At 40.7% G+C, this 20911-nt stretch overlaps 1 protein-coding gene across 2 annotated transcripts in view; it reads right to left on the bottom strand.

Moving 5' to 3' along the window:
* The window catches only part of LAMA4 (laminin subunit alpha 4), a 95649-nt gene that overhangs the window by 42103 nt on the left and 32635 nt on the right, over window positions 1-20911 (bottom strand). For both annotated transcript variants that reach the window (XM_065734895.1, XM_065734905.1), the window contains exons 3-9: window positions 19401-19525; window positions 15693-15773; window positions 10617-10831; window positions 7292-7387; window positions 5862-6013; window positions 5602-5712; window positions 3107-3218 (exon numbers count right to left, since the gene is read on the bottom strand). In XM_065734895.1, coding sequence (XP_065590967.1) covers window positions 3107-3218; window positions 5602-5712; window positions 5862-6013; window positions 7292-7387; window positions 10617-10831; window positions 15693-15773; window positions 19401-19525 — 892 coding nt within the window. The remainder of the gene's footprint in view (window positions 1-3106; window positions 3219-5601; window positions 5713-5861; window positions 6014-7291; window positions 7388-10616; window positions 10832-15692; window positions 15774-19400; window positions 19526-20911) is intronic.

Here is a 20911-nt window from a genome sequence, read left to right as displayed (position 1 = left end):
GTAAACATTGTGGAGTACTTCTATTTTTGTGAATCCAGATCATGCTGATAGCAAAAGAAAATTTTAATTATCCTACAACTCCACAGTAGATAATTATTATCTTTAACCCAGTCTTAAAATGAAACCTGCAAATAAACACTTTCTGGCATATGTGGGGATCTCATCAGAAGATGAGATTAAACAGGCAAGGGTAATGTGCTTCATTCGGCTTGGCAGCTGGGATCATCTTTTCATTTTGAGCTCTGTGGCAAATTGGGGCTTTCATCTGAGGTTGTGGTTTTTAAGCGCTTCTGCAAAAATATGATGTTTATTAAATAACAACAGCAGCGAAGAGTCTAAAATAATCTCTTTGGCCATATGAAGAAGTTTGAGGCACCTTCAAGAGATAACACATGGCTTCTGGTCTGATGATGGCACACTGGTTTGGAGATAGGTATTATTTCAAGGTTTAAGTCTCAGTTCAAAAAATGCTGTTGGATCCTTGCAGCTGAAATTGAGTTTACCCAGAGCAAGCTTTACAAAGTTTTTCCTCTATTTAATCTCTGGCTTCAAATACCAACAACGTCCTCTGTGAGTAGCTTTGGCTTGTGTCCATCCCCAGTTTTGTGGATAAGCAGATCTGCCAAAGCCAGCGCTATCCATCTGAACTTTTTAATAAACCATCTATGTGTCATTGTGGCACAACAGATTCTTTGGCAGAGTATCTTTTTGTGCAGTTTCTGGATGGCTCCTAAACTCATTAGTGAAGCTCTAAAGTCTCAGACTCAGCAGTAAGTGGATGGCTGCAGAGCTTACTTTCTCCTTCTCCTACTGGCACAAACACACGTATATATGCATGTATATATGCATATGTACACGGGCACACACGTACCTTCAGAAGGACCTGGCCCACATTCTACTGAAGAGATGGAAGGGAATGATTTGGGGCACAGTGCAAATCATTTTCACCTGCTTGTTTCTAACCTCTTTTCTGGGTGAACAGGCACTCTTTTAATTGCAGGCACAGGTGTTGCATTTCTACAATAGCTCAACCTGATTTCTGCTATCTGTTCCCAAACTAGACACATTTCTTCCTTCTGCATTTCCTTTCCTCTCCAAAACAACTGATGATTAAAAAGAATTATCTAAACAAGTCAGCCAGGGAATACTGACGACAATCACTGAGGCTTAGGCTGACACCTGTAGTCAATAATTGTAGAAATAAAATGTGACAGATTCCCACATAATCAAAGATGATCTAGAATCATGGGTGTGAGAATATAGTACATTTTTAAGATGATGTCTGCATGGTCTTACACTGCCTCATCTTTGTGACAAGTTATGCTAACTGTGTTGAAATTAAAGTGTTGGCTGAAACACCCATGGAGTTAATGATCAGCAGTGCTAATGACTGATATGTCACAGCTCTTCCTTACAAAAGCTGCCAAAGAACTTGCAATTGCTCTAAGTCAGAACCACTCAAGTCTGTTAATTAAGAATTTTTATTAATTGAAAAAGGGCTCTTTAACCTCACCTGCCAGGCAACTTTCTGTTCTGTTGCCATACACAGACTTTTACCCGCTTGGCTTTGCTAAGGACTGAGAGAAATCAGTCCGCTCTATGGTAGAATGGATGTTTTTCTGAGGCAGGTGTACAGGAGAGTGGCATGCTTCTGTATATATTCACTTGGGTTTAAAGCTGAGATTGTGTAATCTCAGTTTTATATACCACTGTGATAATGTTAATGTCTCAGATACTGCAGGTGAAGATGATCATATTTGACTCGGAATACTTTTTCAAGAACAGTTGTGCTTGGGAAGGTGTTCACTGTTGTCATTTAACTTTTGATGTATAGTACAGTAAAAATTCTTGAAGATCCAAGCAGAATCTCAGGCTGTAATTCAAACAAATCTTCACCTGGGAAGGTCTGAAATACGTACACTCAGTCAGAAGAGAAACTATGTTTTGAAATTTAAGTTGCTTCTAGAGGTGTTTTATTGCTCCAGTATGTTGCCCAAAGATGGACATAAGTTTCACTTGCATCTCCACATACTATATGCACAGATGAGCAGGACACTGAGATAACAGGAGACAGTTTGTCTCATTTTAACATGAAAAAGCTTTTGTTTTCATTCTTCTAATTTTGGGAGCTCTTAATCATGTTTACCTCTCCTGCTGTGTAACAGCATCACTATAACCATTTCTGACAGTCTGCACCAGCCATCTGGTTTAAAATTCTGCATTTCACTTTGTGGGGAATTAAGAAGCCAATGAAAATGCAGTTTTCTAACTCTGCTTCTGTATTTCAGGAAGAAAAAAGGACAACAGTCACTCTCTAATGCTGTTTAGATGGGGCTGAACCCAAACTCAACCGGAAATTTTGGTCAGATGAAGCAATAAACAGTTTGAGAAGAAACTCATCATCACCTTCCACAGTGAGCTTGGGGAAGCAGTACGTTCATGAAATAGTGTACTATTCAGCATTTTTCTCTTTTCAGAAGCATGTGCATGATGCTATGTGAATCAACATAGTTCTACCAAGGAACAATTTGCTAAAATGGAAAATACTGGTGATTCACAAGAGGGATTGGAAGACTTAGTCAGATCTGACTGCCATGGGTTCCAAAGGAAAAGTGATATTAAAAAAAATCTGTCTGGCATTTGTATGCCATCTGTTATTTACCTGCATGACTGGAAAATTGCACTCGCGTTATTCTGCCACAAAAGAAGACACTGAACATTCTTGTCTCCAATCCTGTGCTTGAGTTTGTGGCTGCAATCAGTTCCAGTCTGATATCAACTCCTTTATTTTTTTTACCACTAGTTTATATAAATACATTGAGCATCTATTTCAACAGTCAGAGGTTACAAGCTGAATTATCTTATATTATTTCAGTAAACCTATTTATTATTATTTTGCTTTTTCAGAAAGAGAAAAAAGAAGGAGATGTGCTTATTCTATTTGTCAGACCAACTCAGAGACAACCTTTCATCACAGCACTGCAGGCTCTAATGGCCTATGTGTGGGTTGCTTTGTCAGAGTACCCAGGTGCTATGGCATTTTTTTGATGGAGGTTTCATCAATACATGCTTCACAGTGAGCTGAACAAGAAATAAATCTATTTACCTTGAATATTATCCCTCATATTACTAAGCTTCTGCACGAGCTGAGTAGCACGGTTGTTAGTCTCCATGGTTTCCTTCTGTACCAGTAGGCCTTTGCTTGAAGCTTGATTTCCCTATGAATAAACCATGTGAGCAAGATATTAGATTTTTTTTTTTTCAGATCTGTATGCATGTGTGGAGATGAGCAGTGTAAACACACATTTTGCTTTCTCCTGATGAGCATGTGAAAGTCCATTTATCATATAAAGTGGTATTTACAGAGGTGTTTGAAGTGAAGTGCTGTCTTGTCGATATTTTCAGTATTGCAGAGTGAGAGATTAAAATCTGTCCCACATTTATCCATCACTTGCTGCAATCAAATTGTCATAAATTATGTACAGTTGTAAAACTCCCATCTGCCTGGTCTCCTAGGCATTCAGGAGGGCTGGCTCATTTTGCTGGCTGTCACATTTATTAAGTGAATAGACTGCAGAGTAAGGCATGAAGCTCACCGCCATTTTTAGATTACTGTCTCCCTCATGCGAGGTTGATAGCTCTGCAACTTGTTAAAATTAAGGCAACGAGCATGAAGATTCAAAAGGCCCAGAAAAGCATAGCCTTTCTATGGGCTATCATTTTACCTGGACAGCCAAAAACTTTGGGATTCCTTAGATTTAATTTTCAGTGGTATATCTAAGGAAGAAGATAACATGGTTGCTGCCCACGTGTGTACGTGCCAGCCTGCACCACACGCTCGGCAATGGCACGGTGTTCGGTTCAACGCCCTCTTAGGGGCTGCAGCAGCGAATATCCCCACTGGAAAATCAGACTGAGCGTGGGGGTGAAGCCTGGAGAGCTCGGGCTGCGGCTGCGGCCGCGTCGTGGCGGCGCGAAGCATGCTGAGGCGGCGGCACCAGGGGGCGCCTGAGGCCACGCCGACACGGTCGCGCTCGGGCGAAGGTCTGCATTGTTTGGTCCTCACTTTCGGTCTTAGTAGGGCTTGTCCTTTACTGCTGTTTCCCGTGGGTTGCCAAGAGATTAGTGGGAAGCCTTGCCGTGGGTGTGAAGGGTGCTCTGAGTGACCCTCAGATCCCCAGTGGCGTGGGGCACTTGCCCTCCGCTTTGCTTGGGACCTGGGCAGGAAACGTGTTCTGCTCCCCCAGGTCTCTGCCAAATGTATGTGGTCCAGATATGTGCAACTTTACTACAAGCTCATCCCAAGCAGGTTCCAGGAGTTACAGATCACATTTATCATGCTTCTCTACACAGAGCCCCTGTAATTCTGCAGTGCCCTTTCTTCTAAATATGTGCTGATTAAAAATACCCTAACCCAAATTTTGTCTTCCACTGCTCTATACAGTCGTTTTTTCATTCTTTTTTTCTGTATTTTTTTTCTTTTTTCTTCTTCTTTGTTCTCCTGTATTTCAGTTTTCTTAATGATATAGTTTTGCCTTGTGAAGGAGTTGGTGAGTGAACACAAGGCCTGGCATTTTGCAATAAGCATGAAAGACACTCCAGTTACACTTCAGCTGTGGCTGTCTCTGACTGGGAATAACACAGCCTGATATAGCTCCCTAAAATATGAATATTTCGCTAACAAAGAGCTGTTCAATAATATTCATTTAAAATGGAAGGGATGAAATTTTGAACTTCATTTAACACAGAATCAATCATAGAATCATTATGGTTAGAAAGATGACTCAGATCATCTAGTCCAACCCCAGTTCACCTCCACCAGCCCACTAACCATATCCCTCAGTGTCACATCTCCATGTTTCTTGAACACCCCCAGGGACAGTGACTCTACCATCATGGGCAGCCTGTACCAGTGCCTCACCACACTTTCTGAGAAGAAATTTTTCACAATATCCAACCTGAAACATATCACATCAGTGTTCTTTTAGGATGCAGTGAAAGTGTTCTGTGACTTGAGAGTGGGTAACCTTAGTCTTATAGCCTGGCAATTGAATATGGATGTAACATTTATGATTATAATTGTGTTAAAACATATCTTGAGTGCTGATCAGGCTCCCATCTCAGAGGGTACCTCAAAAGGCTTTTAAACCAGCAGCTTTGTAGCACACTAAAGTGACTAATCAGACTAAATAGAATTTTACAAGAGCATACATATAAAATAAATATAATATAAAGATTCCCAAAGTCAATCCAAATTACTTTAATGTTGGTTACTTTGGTTTGAAATAGCAAGGCAGGGTGTCTACCATGCCTATGGTGTAAGGGGAGGAAAAAGGAACTAGATTCAGAGGGAAGGTTCTTTGCTGTCTTTGACAAACCTCTGACCACACTCAGCAGAGTTTGGCTTTTCCTTTCCAGGGAAGAAGACTTGGTAAGTCTTCAACACTTTTAATTTAGAGCCTCAGTAAAGTAGAAAGTTTAGGAATAAAAAGTTATTCCAGCTTTCTTTCAGGGCACTCTCGCTCTTGTGCAGAGAACCTTGTTTGCCAGCATGTGAATATGTCAAGCCACAAGGCTTCTGTGCACTGGCTGTGGACAAACCTGGTCATGCAGGTTTTCTGCCTCTCTCAGGAGATCATTCATGTCATCTGCAGCATCATCAACCTGGATGGTCCAAAGTGTAGAGTGGTCCTTCTTTTTGGACATTGCTGCCTGTGTGTGGGGAAAAAGAAGTCAGTGCATCCCAAACCAAATTTCTGCAGGGAGGGAAGAGATTTTAATTTACATGAATGGAGTTAAAATCAAAAGATAAAAATTACATTAAAAAAAAAACCACAACAAAATATCATCAGTGTTTGTACCTGGAGGTGGGTAGTAGTGAGGTTCAGGTCGTTCAAGCGTTTCTGAGCTGCAACACCTGTAGAAATGCTCAATAAAGTTGACTTGCTTTCGTCAATAGCGAGGACTGCTAACCGGATGTCATCTGTCAAATCCCAAATACATTTATCGCAGCCTGATAAGAAAATAGATGTGCCATTTTACTTTTAGTGCTTGTGAAAGTTAACGACAACATCCTAAATTTACTTCAAGTGCCCCATGGGGTTTCTTTTCTCTGTCATGGATGGGCCTTGATTTATAACCATTTTTCTTCCTCTTTCATCCACCCGCTCCCAAGGTCCCACAGCACAGCCACGACGCTTCTAGCTGAGCAGCACCAGATGGGACTGCTCTGAAGGGCCATCGAGGCGGCACAACAATCAGAAGGGAGAGGGAGATGAGGCATTTCCTGGCTATTCCCTAGAGGCTCCACATGTTTGTGTCCCAAAGAACAACAGATGGGGGTCAAAAAACAAGTTCATTTTGCCAGCAGCTAGAACTCTGCATTTTAAATCTGGTGGTATGAGAAGTAAGGATGTCCAGCAGTCGGACTCTTGGCTGTCTATCTGATTAGAATGGCAACTTCTCAAAGCAGAGTTTTGACATGTGGAATTATGCTGCTGCAGAATTACATCCTTGACCTGTATGAATGTTTGCAATACCACCTTATTTTTAGTGACATTTGTGCCACCACTAAATGCAGGAGACTTAGATGAATATGAAACACAGATTCCTGTAGGAACTTTTGCTTGGTATTTTACAGTCTGTATTCCTGATGACAGCAACCGCCAAATGTTTTCCTTCTGTTTGTTCTTCTGGATGCATAATCTCACATATTGGGAACAGGCTTAGGAGTCCATAGGTGACACGTAGTCTGTATTATACTATAATTTTAATACTAACATTTTAAAGGTGTAATTATTCACTAGTAGTTATAACATAGTGCTTCTGAAAAATTCCCAGGCTTCCTGTATTTAGAATAGGGCAGATAGCTGAAAAGCAACTGACTGATGAGTGTATGTCAAAGTCAACAGTAACAATTTATATTTCATATAAAATGAGAAAAAACAAATGATATGCAAGGTAGCATTTTAGGGCTAGAATATTTTTTTTGCAGGCTCTGTATCTCTTAGGCAGAGAGAAGTAGATTTGGTGATACATCCCTACTGCTCTGCAGATTGTACCTAAACATATAGCATATTTTACAGACCTGAACATGTTCATGAGCTCAGTTAGGCAAATAAGCACAAATTAAAATACACAGTAGGTAGGACACCACATCTTTGCATGTTTAAGTGCCCTGCAGAATCAAGGTACAAGTGCCCACTGGAGAGATAGCTGAGCTGTTAAGTTAGTATCTGCAAGCATCTGAGGGTGATCTTCATTTTTGCTGTTCTCATAATATTATTCTTACTGATGGTTGGGCAGTCTGTGCCAGTAGAAACTACAGGACTGTCTGCGAGGCATTCTCCAGTCTGGCTGTCACACATTCTCCCTCCGCAGTTACATGCTGAGGAAAAAAAAGAGGTTTTAAAAATAGTAATCTTCAAAATGTTCAACCCAGCTTTCCCATTCCAAGACTAATGAAACGATTCTATGTAGGATTGTGCAAAGGTAATCAAACCAAAATCAAGGGCTTCATTGACTGATTTTTCATTAATTACATAGATTGGACCAGATGAAATGTGAGCCATAACACAGAAAGTATGTGCTGAACTGACTTGTTCAAAGCTTCCCAGTTGGTCAAAAGCAGAGGCAGAAAGGCCAGAGTTGTCCAGCGGTGCCATTGTGCATTGCCATCTGCAAAGGGTGACGTTTAGGAGATGTGCTAAGGAAAGCAGTGCAGCTGACATTAATTACTTGTTATGTATCTCTCTGCAGGCAACTGGAACTTCTCCATGCTGTGTCAGGCTCCCACAAAATAAAGTTTCCAGCTGCCAGAGAGTGATAGTGGACTCTAATTCCATCTTGATCATATCAAAAAATAAGTATCTCCTACTACTTAAAATGAAGAACAAGTGAGGTTTAACATTTTTTTAAACTGAGGTAAGTTGCACTTCTATTGCCAACATGAGTTCCTTTTAAAAAGTTTAATTTTTAATCTGAAGTGTCTCTCTCAAGATTTAATTGGCCTTTTAAAATATCTTATTTTCAAGATTAATATATTCTTGGAACACTTCGATAGAATAACAGAATCTAGCAAAACAGAAGAATAGCAGTGACAAATGGAGTTCATTTTACTCTGGTGATTCATAGTTCCAGCAGAATCTCATATCTAACAAAACTGTTTACTACCATTGTATTGCAGCCCATTCATTGTTCTTTGTGAATTCCCTTCTATTTACATTCCACATTTAACATTCAAGGAATTTCTAAGAAAATGTGTATTACAGCTTCAAAGTCAACACAATACACTAACACTGGAATATTTCTTTGTAACTGAACCAAAGTTAGTGGAAGTACTCAATTTTTTGTACTAGTGATAAAAGAAGTTGGTTATGAATGTTGTGAGGTAATCAACCTTCTGACTTCTCCACAAATTTGAGCTGACATATTGCAGCTTCTTGATCTACACTGTTTTGTTATTTCTTTAATTAGAAGTGAAAGAGAATTCTGAGTTGAAAGCAGAATTTCTTTTAACCTGTATCACAGGTATCTGTATGCTAGCCCTAGTTTGGCTTAGTTTAGTACTCAAGAAAATCAACTAGTGTTTTCTTATTTATCTAGATAACTCATGGCTTCTTACACAAATGCAAATGTAAATTCATTTCAAAAGCAGTTCTGGCAATATTTCATCTACTTGTTCAAGAGGTATTATGTTTTTAATAGGGAATTCAGATTTTTCAGCGCTATTGTAGTTTACTGGTGGAGAAGAAAGTTTCTAATTTACCTGCATTTCTGAGGGATATTTGTTGAAAGCTTTGATGTGTGGATGAAGGACGCATAATTAAGAAATGTAATGAAAGGAGGCTGAGAATTACTATCGACAGCTACATACATTTGTTTGAAAGAAAAAAGGATGATCGTAGCTGGATAGAACTAATTGTTCATGTATTTCTTTTGCATTTTTTGTTCTGTATACCTCTTCAGATACTCTGTGGAAGATCTGTGTACATAGACTGTTTTTTTTATGATATATATATATAGATAATTTTTTTTTTGTTATTATTTGTTAAAGAAGATAATTATCTTATTTCAGAATCAGTATTTTTCTTAATAAGAGTTCCTAGTCATTCCAAACTGCCAAACAAATTGTAAGCTTGCCTTGTAAGCTACCACAATGGTTGAGCTATCATGAATTTTTTTACTGATGCAGGTGATCTTTGCAGCTGCCATTTATCAAAAACAATGCATTTGTCTGTTAAGCAGAAGTGAAGATAACTCTCTGAAAGATAACTCTCTGAAACATAATACTTCAAAATCAGGATTTGCTAGAGTCAACCAAAAGATTGCTGAAAGGGGAAAAGATTCAAGTGCCTAGGCACTTTTTATTTTTAGCAATGATCAAATACTACAAGAAAATCTGCTAATGAAGAGAATTACCAAGCTGATTCACAGTCTGCATGCACCACAAAATCCCACTTAAACTGGATATCAGAAAGTTAAATAATATGGAGGCATTCTTACCCTAATTTCTGCAACTCCTCATTGGTGCAAAACAAAACTCTCTAGAGCGGATGGAAGTGTGACAGCTTCAGATAAGCCTTCCGAAATGACATTTTGCATTGTCTGATTAGACATTTGAAATTCCTTGTAACCTTCAAATTTTTGGCAAAGATGCTATTGGCTGTTTGGAGCTCAGCTTTTGCGCATGGCTGAGATAAAGAGCTGGGTGCCCAGATCCAGCCATGAACTGAGCTGATGATGTGCAGCTCCTTGCAGCCACTGTCTTTGGCTTTTTTGGATACCTGTGATTAGCTTTTGGGGTTACTGTGTGTTACCTCCTCTCGCTGTTCAGCATAAATTGAATTAATGTAACTTAGTGAGGTGAATTACACCTCAGAAACAGGAAGAAAACAAAAAAGGAACTGCATCATACACTGTCCGCATAAATGAAGACTTGCACAAGAAACACTCAAGTCCAGACTGTCCTCACAGCCTCTATCCTCCAGGCTCACAGACTTCACGCTTTGTAATAAGCAAATAAAAACTCCTGGTACATACTGAGTTACAAAAAGTATGTAAGTTTTATCAAGACATCGCAAACATGCCAGAAGCACTTCAAATGTCTAAACTGGTTGCATGCTTGAATGTTTTCCATTAAAGTCAAGCTGAGAGCAAGGAGTGATCCATCCTCCCCATTTGTGTTCTTGTCCTTGAGGAAAGAACGCTGGCAGTGGGATTGGGAGAGAGCTCCAAGGTTCTTGTTCTGAGCACTTGCATTTTACCTTTAGCTGAGGTTGTTTCTCATCCCTTTGGAGAAAGATGCAGTCTCTACTTTTAGAGCCAAACCAATGACAAAGGGTACAAGGCCAAAGTACTGTCTGGCATTTAGTCGGGATGTGGTGTCTGAGCTCTCGAGACTTCCCCATGGGCAATGGAAATCAGGCTAGTGTCAGGGGTAATTCAGCTGATAGAGCATCCAAATTGATGTGCTAGGAGGGTGGCCAGGAACACCCAGCCTCCCAGACCTACTGCCAGGCATCTGATGATTGATTCAAACATATCTGGGAGACAGACTGTGCCCCATGCTATACCCTACGTTGTTCTGCTCCATCACATTGAACTACAGACAATACCTGTACAATTTTTAGCGAATATGGCATCGCCGAAGTAACCCGGGGCACATCGCTCACACTTGAAGCCTGTGGTGTGGTGCAGGCAGTTGCGACACTGGCCGGTCACTTCATCACAGTCTTCAAAAATCAGGTTTGGGTCTGAGTTGCCGCTGCAGTCGCATTTTTTACAAGTGCTTCCAATTAGCAAAGGATTCCCGTAGTAACCAGGGGCACACCTGAAAGGAGAAGTAAGCTCAAAGTTGACTTGCAATGACATTCTCATCTGCTGTACTATTATTCTCTGACCTTGTTAATGTCCCCATGAACTGATGACAGTCAGCAATCACTAAAGGAGAGAAGTTAGGAGCTGTATTCCTGCAGAGGCTGTTTTATGCTTTAATCTCAAACTGCACTGTTATTTCTTTTTCCCTTTTTGAACACTTCTGGTATCTCAATTGCTCAAGTCTGCATTATTTTTATCCTTAGTGGGGCAATGATTTGTTCTCCATTGTTTTAAAATATGTAACAACATGACCTTGGCAGAGAGGCAGTTCTGATGTTTATTTTGGTCTCATTCAGCTTTGGATCTCTCCGACTATATTGTGTTATATAGGAAACTGGGGCAAGAAACTGCTTTTCGTGATGTGGAAACTCAGAGGAAGTTCAGACATTATTTTCATTATGATGCAGATAGCAGAGTTCTGACGGGAAGAGTGCTGAATAAATATGTCTGTGATGTGGCATGGGGATGGCTGCTGGTGTTTGCAGAACCAAACAGGTGCTGAAGCATTCCTTTACATCCACAGCATTTCTGGTTTGTTCTGTTAGCCTGTTGGCTGAGGCCAAAGACTAGGAGTGTCTGTGAGTCCAGGAGGAGAGGATGTCTCTGGGGGTTTGCAGGGAGAGAGCGGGAGATGGGCAACAGGCACTGCAGAGAAATTGCATTTCATGTTAGGTCACTTTTGAGAGGCATTTGTGTTGAATGTTCACTACATCATGAAATGGAATAGGTATTCAAGCTGTGGTGATTTATGGAAGTCTAGACAAACCAGCAGTACATCATGTTCCTGAGTTACCTTCTGTAAGACACCAAGCAATAGACTTGGTGTCATCATCTAGAAGGAAAGGACAGGCTCTCAGTTAAGGAAACTTCTACTGGTGGCAGTATGCTTGTTCCCACCTGCTCCAGGTATTTAGGAAAAAGAGGGAACCAGGGTTGTCAGCTGTCATGGTAAAGAAGGCCTGTGGCCTGTGGCATTGCTGCAGGGTGGCAGGAGGGCTTATGACCCTGCAGTCTCCACCACAAAGGCTGGGGACTTGTGGCCCCAAACTGGGAATGAAGAATGGCTGCAGGGAAGGGGTAACTAGCTGGTGTAATGATTGCTCACTGAAGAAGTCAGAGGGCTGAATGGTTGTTAGAGTGATTTAGTTAAGGAGTACTCTGTGTTATCTTATTTTATCACCTTGTTGTCCTTGTCCTTTCTCCCATTTATAAAGCCCTGCATTCGGATACTGTTTATTCTACTCTTTGTGGGTGAGGAGAGTGAGCTCTCAGGCAACTTAGTTTAATTTTCCTAAGTTTCTGGCTAGGGACATGAGATGAGATCTGTTTTCTCCTAAAATATGAACATAGACAAATCTTGGATTCTTCTCCATCTGAACAATGAAAATATGAGAGATCTGATAAGATCTTCCAGTTTTCTGCTCCTGCATTTGCTGACTTTTTTTTTTAATAACAAAAGTAATTTCCTCAGTACTCTTTTGTTCATGTTCCAGTCCTGAACCCCCACAGTAAAAACACATATAAAATTTTAAGCATCTTAATATAAACCACTTGGCTGCCTCAAATACTGCCTTTGCCAATGACAAAGAGTCTGTTTGTCTCTTTGCAGCACTGCCAGAATCTTTGCTGCAGATCTTATCACTTGGATGACCCAGATGTAAAGAATAAAAATGTGACTGGGAGTTCTCTGCAGTCAAAGAAATGTGAATGCAGTGCTGAGAGTAAAGATTGTTATTTAACTGCCTGGAACAGAATTGCTCCCCATTTCCATGGGAGTTAGAGCAGGCAGTGATGTGTGATGCTTCTGTTTAGTTATGCCAAAAGGCTTACTGTAATTTTCTAATATTTCAGACAATGTGGGATAGTCATATTTTCCAAAATTTCAAATTTTCAAGATCTATATGAAGTTTGAAAAAGAAGAAATATCTGTTTGTTTGTTTGCTTAAATCTGCTGAATCATTTGTTTTATTCTGAGCTCTCAATGCCTTGCAGCATTTCTCTTTTATCTTCTGTACTTAGATCATTTTCCAAATAATCGATGTGTCCACCAGCTCACAGAAAACACTGGGCAGTGATCAGGTGAAAGTGTATCACCAACTGGTATAGGCTTTCAGACAGTGTCTACCAAAGACTGCCTGCTGTTCCTGTCAGGCCCACAGTTTCTCATAAGGGCAAGGTGATTTTTTATTTTATTTTATTTTCAGAAATACACCATTCAGTTCACTTACCAGAAATGCAATGGGCAGTTCCTCACATCCTCACAGATAAATCTGTGGGCCTGGAAGTAAGTGCTGTTTTTTATGATCATCTGTCTTGCTTTTATTAGCCGTATCTGCTAATCTAGTGTAGCTGTCTAAAACAAATAGGAACTTTTAGAGCTGTGAATAAATGTGTCACCCTCACTTTTCCCTTCCCTTTGCTGCTCAGGGCATGTCGTAGGTTTGGACCATGCCTTTCCTCTTTTAAATGGTTGATAGCACGTGAGAAGAGGAAGAACTACCAAATGCAAACTTATTGCTCCATCTCTGTGTTTTATGGTCTGAAAAAGTAGAGGCCTGCGGTAAATGTCTTTTTTCTCATCTGAATCAGTAAGGGGCTCTTTGTTGCTAAGGAGTATTTCTTCTCCCATGTGATTTGTCAGCATTGTGGAGATATTAAAACTGCTAAGCTATCTTTGTTTCGTTTTACAGCCTCGTTTGCTTCCTGCAATTACTGGTGAGTAAGAAATTAACTCCCCCTTCCTTGGCAATGCCAAAAGGTCTCTTTCCTTCTATTCGCTTTGGAATCTAAAGAATAATTTATTTAATTACGTTTTTTTTTTTTAACATTTGGACATTAACAAAACCTGCATTTCATCTGGTGTCACCTCTGCACTTTATTGCCAGAGTCCTGGAGCAAAATGACTCATTCCTAAATGTTGAACTGAGAGGTGGTTTTCACAGTTCCTAGGAAAGGCCTCCACAATTTCACATCATTCATTGGCACATGCAAAAGAAACTATCTAGATTTGTACCAAGGCCCTGACATAGCACAAGGAAGCCTACTACACAATTCCAAGGGTTCAGAGCGAGCTGTCATATATGCACTGCCCCAGGAAGGGTGTCCCACTGCCCTGTCCCCTCTACTGCAGGAAGCTGGGAGGGGACATGGGGGGAAGGAGGATGTTGGGATGTAGTCTTCCTCTTCCCTGGGGATACGAGCTGCCCTATGGGATGTGGGTTGGGCAGGAGCAATGTCCACTCTCTTTTGGTGCTCCTATGGTGTGATGGCTGCCAGCACCAGCAGCTACTGGTAGCTTGTTCTTTGCCAAGTGAACAGGTACAAGCATTACATTTCTCATCAGTCTTTGAAATGCTTTTTGTTCTGCCTGACATCAACCAGGAGCAGGGCCAGCAGCCTAGCAGAAGGAAAGGTCTCTTTGTCACTGCAAGCCACTTACTGCAGCAGTTTGCAAAGGGCTTAATGCAGTGACCAGGACAGACCAATTTCTTTTTGTATCTTTTTCTAATCCAGTTTCAGCTTTTGAAACAGCTGCTGAGTGTAAGGCTGGGTAGTGGCAGTTAGAAAGGAAAGCTGTTGCCATTCTCTGCTGCTGCTATGAATCTGCTACTCATTTCATGGAATTTGATTTGCTTGTAGTCTAGGATGACATTTTAATAACCATTAGGAAACCTCACTGACCTTTTAATTGTCTGCATTATCCTTTGTGTATACATCTGACATTTCCTAAGAACAAAAGCATACAGCCACAACCCTGGAAACAAGGCAGCAAGGCTTTGGTTTTTTTTTTTTCCATTTTGTGCCATCTGTCTAGAGGGTTTTCACTATTGCTGTCACTGTGTTAGTGATGCAGAGGTAATATGCTGATGTTCTTGCATTCTCTGTAAGGGCAAAAGACTCTTTTTAGTCTTACCTTTTTCAGATTGATTTCTCTTTGCATATTGAGCATCCCCTTTCTCCCTCTCTAGTAAAAGCATCATCTGTATTCAAAACTTGCTCATTAGTGAAAGTAGATTGAATTCTTAAATGGTTCAGGGGCTTTAAGAAAAAACAAAATGAGGTATTGTGAAATTTGGTGTCTGAACTTTCCTATACCCCTTAGTCTTTGTGTTAAAGCAGTTTTAATTTATTGTCTGCTCAAGTAGAATTATAATTCCACCTCTGACATTCACTGTAGCATTGTCCATGTGTGTCCATGATACAACAGCCCTTTATAAGATAGGAGAGTAAGTTATATTTCTACTGCAAAGCTCCATTTATTTGTGTACTTTGTAGTTTACTGGAATTGCTTGTGAGCATAAGGGAGAGTTGAAAAGCAAAACTGACCTATGGTTGTTTGCTTGACTTCGTTTAATAATGCGTGTAAAGTAGATTTAATGAAAGCATCTGCTCATTAAGAATTTGATCAGATAAAGCATTTTCTCCTTTGCATTTAATTAGCAGAAGCCTGTTATGTTTTCAGAGTGGAGTACTGCAAGAGACACATCTATGGTGGTGATTTTTCACTTCAGCTGCTCTTTCTAGTTTGTATTATCATTTGTAAATTTTATTTCTTTTAGTAAGATCGCCATGTAGAGGTACATAGAGTGCAAGGAGTGGACTGAAGAACATCAGATGTAAAAATCTGTTTTACTTGACGTGCATCCACAGAGAGTCTCTATAGATTTTACGAGGAACTAAATGAGATTCTTGAACAAGCATGATTAGTCAAATAAATGTACTGTGCAGGGTTTCTCTCTGTTATGAAAAGGTTCCCTTGAAGGCTCCTGATTTTCAGAATTGTTGATTATTCAGCCATCCTATTAGTTTCTTACCTTTCACAGTTGGGTCCTGCATAGTTTTCCTTACAGACACAGCGCACATGTCCATTTTTTCGATAACAGGAGACTGCAAAGCTGGAATTTCATTAGAGTAAACCATTAGAATAGCAGGCAATGGCAAACAGTTGGGACTGTTTCTTCACAAACAATGGACATATGTTGTCAATGCAAACTCTGGCTCTTGATTTCTCACTACTGAGTATTCCTTCACAGGTTTCCCTAAGCTCTGTATGTGATGCATATTAAACCCCTTGTCCAGTTTTTTATTTAGTATAGGACCACTAATTAGTGTATAACAAACACTGTGGAGCTATATAGTTCCCAGCTACATGCATTTCTGTTTTGCAGTGTAGATTGGACACACTTGCAAGTTTTGCTACCTGTGTTTTAGATCAGGAACTGAGGATAAATGTATACATCATGCAAACCTGGTTGCTTCCGGTCTTTTATTCTAAGGTACATGATGTTGCTTATGAAAAGCACTGCAGATTGCCCTTCAGATTCTGGAATGGGTGCAGTAATTTCCCGTGAAAATCTCACAGTTTTTCTCAGATCTCATCTGGAAGTACTCAGTGGTGAAAACTGAACTCATTGGTGCTGTCCTCATTTATGGTAACAAAGGCTGCTCTACTATCTCTCTGAGAAAGATGGAAAGACCTTGATGCCTCTTGTGTGACATCTTGCCAATTAGTTGTGCTGATTATGCAGTAATGCCTTGTGCAGTAATTTCCATTGCTACACTTCTAAGATGTGGATCTTTTGCTTTTGTATGTTTTCAGGATTTAACAACTGTTTAAAAAAATAGAATATCCAAGGAGCAGCAGCAGTCAGATTTGGAAAGTGCAAATCCAATTCGCTTCAAATACAGTAATGTACATGATTTAAATACATCTGCTGTAGGAAGACATACAGTCCTAAAGATGTTTCCAGTTAGTTTGCAATCTGCATGTCCAAATTCCTTCCAGCACTGGAAGGCAACCAGCATACTGAGTGGCAGTAGTTGCCAGCTGTAGGCCCATGATTGCTAAAGTAGAGGTTGTGAGTTTTACTGCTAACCCCATCCTGAGTGGTACCAGCTCCAGTTCCTAAATGGCTGTGTGCCCCTTGAGAACTGTCAGCATCAAGAACGACTGTAAGTCTTTGTCCTCTTGTCCATCTCATGTTTCAGAACGATGCCAAGCTGTGCTGTGCAGCTGTGTCAGTTTGCATCCCTTCTGCACAGGATTTCAAAAGACTCAGAGCAATGGGAAAGAGCATGATGAACACACTGCTTTTTCCAGGAACTAGCAGCACTAAGGGATGACACGAGTTCCTGCAAAGTTTCAATTCCCAGCAGCATTTCTTAGCTGGTGGAACATTCAGGGTCAAATACATCTGTGTCTGGGTAGGTGTTGTCTCAAAACATTTCATATAATCAGAGAGAACAAAATGAGATCCTTCTCATAGAATTCACAAATTAACTTCAGAAAGGCTTTTATGAGGACTTGTTGAGAAAATCATGAGAGTTTGGCAGCCTTCCTCTTCTTTAACAGAAGCAAATTCCTTCACGTAGTTGAACAAACCACATTGTGGATTTAAGTTATGAAATACGGTTGAAGTCTTACTCAGGCTTTTTATTTTTTGTGATCTTTTAGGGGAAAAACATTCATAAAATTCCCTCTGGTTTAAAAAGAAGTAACATCTGCTGAATGTGAGGCAATGTCCATCCTTTTTTTTTGTTCCAAAGAGATGACATTATGCTTCATATAGTTTACTCCAAAAGTTCCCAGGATGGCAGATATGAACATGGTCTTGCCAGAAAATTTAGAGACACACATATGAATCCCAAGAACACGTATGTGTCTGATAAGTCTGTCAGTTTACAGATTTGGTCATTTCATCTAACTATTATGGGTTCACTGGTCATTTCCTTTCCAGCACAGGGTACAAAACAATATCCTTTGCATGTTCTTTATTTGAGGCTTTTAGTGCTTCTTTGTAGTAGAGTTACTGTGATCTGCCCTAGTATACATGGATTAGGATTAATGGATGAAAAATACGTCAGGATGGTTATTCTTTGAATTTACTTATGCAAGGCTGCATGTTACTCAGTCATTAATATTTGCCTGTGTTCCACATGCAGCTGAAGGCTATTGCTGTGGCCAGATCTCTGTCATGCAAGACGCTTTGCAGAGAATTTCTGCATGTTACTTCGATACAGGCGTAAGGCAAACTGGGACAGGACACTCTTTTAACTATTGTCTTCAAGGACTCAATTCCAAGGAAAACCCTAAAAAATGGAAGTGGATTTTTACTGAGATAGTTTTAAAAGGGTGACATATTGCTGCTCCTGAGGCATCTACATGATGGCTCCTGGCAGGTTCTGTTCTCTTCTTCGTACCCCACACTGCTGCTCTTTGGAGTTCAGAGCTCCTTTCATCCTAGGTTCCCCATTATCTGTGGGGCTGCCAATGTCAGGGCCACTGCCCAGTGGGGTGTGGGCAAGGGTTGGTGGAGGCAGATGGGCCATGCATTGCCTGTTGGCACTGCAGGGAGAACAGCCTGCAGATGTTCTGGAGCCTTGGAGGCTGCCCATGCGCTGTGTTGGGCGGTGCTTCTCCTTACACACAAGTGGCTCCTTTGTCCCCAGAAGGTTAGAAATAATTTCTTTCGCTAAGGAGAAACCAGTACTTCCAACTGTTATCATTCTCCTATTTCTGACATTACTTCTGCTGCAGAAAGTGGAGGAAGCAGGAAGTTTTGTCTATGAGCTCACTCATGTAAGCAAAAGCAGTTTTTTCCCCTGAATCTTGAAGGCTTTCTCTCCAATCCAGTCAAAGCTGCAGATTTTCAGCTATAGCTATTGTCCACCCTATGCCCCTCCTCATGTCCACAGCTCACTGTGAAAGCCAAGAGATAATCTGTGGAGTTTGGCTGGAGAGATTTTGTTCTCTGTTGCCATTTTGAGCCTGTGCCACAGAGCAGCTGAGCAAAGTGAGGCTCATCCCACCTTGGGACTGGATGAGAAACGCTATAGCAACTGTAAACAAACACAATAAGAAAATTCCCCTTTGCTGAGGAGCCCTGCTTGCAAGTGGAATGGGAAAAAATACACGAGGGGAGTAGGTAGCTCAGTAAAAAATAGCTTCAACCTGTTGGCAAGTATTTAGTAGCATTTCCTCTGTGCACTACAGTGGGATTTGCCTGGATGCCTCTCACATAGCACAGAGCTCAAGCAAGAGGGAGCTAATAATATGTTGTTCAGATGCTTTACTGATGTGCCACTAGGCTTTTACTAAGTGGTCACAGTTTGTAGTTTTTTGTTTCTTCTGAAGACACAAAATGATAACTCTGAAGGCCTTTAGTTTGATCTTGATTTTCTTTTAGGCTTCAGAGCTTTTTGCCCTTGTAGTTGTGTCAACTGAAGTGGTACCATACTGGTCACAGTGTGCTCCCACCCACTCCTTTTAGTTGTGCTCACATTACACATATTCAAGCCACTGTTTGCGCAGGAGCCTGCCAAGCTATGTTTTCTCTTGGTTGATTTTACCCTCCAGAGGGAACTTTTTTTTTTTTTCTGTTTCCTGTGATAGTAAATGGGAGCAGCTTTTAATTTTCTCAGTTGGAAAGGGCAGCAACTTTGTCTGCTGCATAGAGGCAGGGATGGTTATACAACCTTACAAAGGGCCCAGCACAAATCAAAGCAGAGTCTCTTTTACGTACTTGGCAGCTTCTGGCAGGGGGCAGGGGCAAGGCTGGCAGAATGTGGGTGCTCCTCCAACAACATCACCAACAAAACCGTCTGGACATTGCTCACAGTGTTCCCCTGTTGTGTTTCTCTGGCAGTCCTTCAGTGAAAAGAGAGAGAGAGATGAGCGTTAAATGAAGGTGCTGCCTAATTCAGAAAGAAATATTTTATCCAAAGAGACGGTCGACTGTAACAGGGTCTGATGCCAGACCTCAACCCTTCAAGGCATTGATGAGTGAAGCCAACCCAATAGTATTTATTATTGCTGCAAGTAAGAATGCTCCATACGATCACATTGGCCTGCCAACAAGTGTTGGCAAGGTACATCACAGAACAAAACAGATACATGTGTGTGCAGAGTGCTGGAGCAGAAAGAGCCCTGGCTGTTGTCAGAGATGTCATGGGCATTCAGGTGTGGCTGACAGCTTTGAGTTGTAAGTGCCAGTAGGAAAGATCTCTTTTGCTGCTACCAAACCAACATTAAAAATATCTGCTGGTAAATGCTGTCAGCAGATTTCAGTCTAGACATAGATTTCAGTGAGGCTGCTTCTTGGACCTGATAATTGGAAAAGGGCATCAGGGGAATCTGCAGCCAGATGGGGGCTAATACACTGTGTGGTTCTGATGATTTTTCTTCTGAGATGGGATGTTTTATCACTACACCTTCTTCTCTGTCTTAAAGGAGATCTGTTAAATAGAAGAAAGCAGCAGGAGTCTTACACATTTCTTTCTCATGACAAACTGCATTTGCAATGACCTGTTTATAAACTACAGAGCAATGGTACAAAATGTCACTTACTCTGTAAGCACATTTCCTGTCTACAGTTTGATGTTTGTGAGGAAATACATTTCCTCATGCAGTTTCCTCATTGGCCACTGGTTGATACTGTTAGAGTTCCATGACAGTAAATCAAACTTTGTTAATCTATACAGAACATTTTTTCAGAACTTTTCACAATGCTAGGTATAAAACTGTGCCTCTCAGTTAACATTTTCAGTCCCCTAAAAGGGTCAAATTTATCTGTAAACAATTCTAAATTGAATTTGGAAGTACTGCAGGCCCAAATAACCTTTTTACAACATTTGATTGAAAAACAGACATACTCAGATGTGGCAGGTTATGAGGGCTTTCACTTATGCACGTGGTAGTTCTCTCCATTTCAGCAAAATACCCAGAAGCTGTTATTGAAAATGACGCCTCTTTAAATTCTAGCTGTCTTGCTGAATTGTTTTTCAAAGAGAAGAAGTGTGCAGAAGTGCTTTTCTTCCTTGCAGCCATTCAATGGGTTTTGTAGTGTCCCTGGATCAGAACTCTCCAGTGACAATGCTTTGTGCTGATACAATATGGATGCAAACAGCTATGCAAGCCTGTGGTAGCAAAGAGCCAGTTCCATGACAGAAGTACGTAAAACCATTAGGAGCTTAAGTATTCTAAAAGATACATTACACATAAGATAAGAAAATTCTGCAACCTGCTGGTAGGAGA

This window comes from Cyrtonyx montezumae, unplaced genomic scaffold (assembly GCF_038088225.1).
Source record: "Cyrtonyx montezumae isolate F1298 unplaced genomic scaffold, pur_monq_1.0 scaffold_0, whole genome shotgun sequence".
NCBI classification, from domain to species: Eukaryota; Metazoa; Chordata; class Aves; order Galliformes; family Odontophoridae; genus Cyrtonyx; species Cyrtonyx montezumae.
The sequence above is the reverse complement of the archived record's forward strand: the minus strand, read 5'-3'. Positions and strand labels throughout refer to the sequence as shown.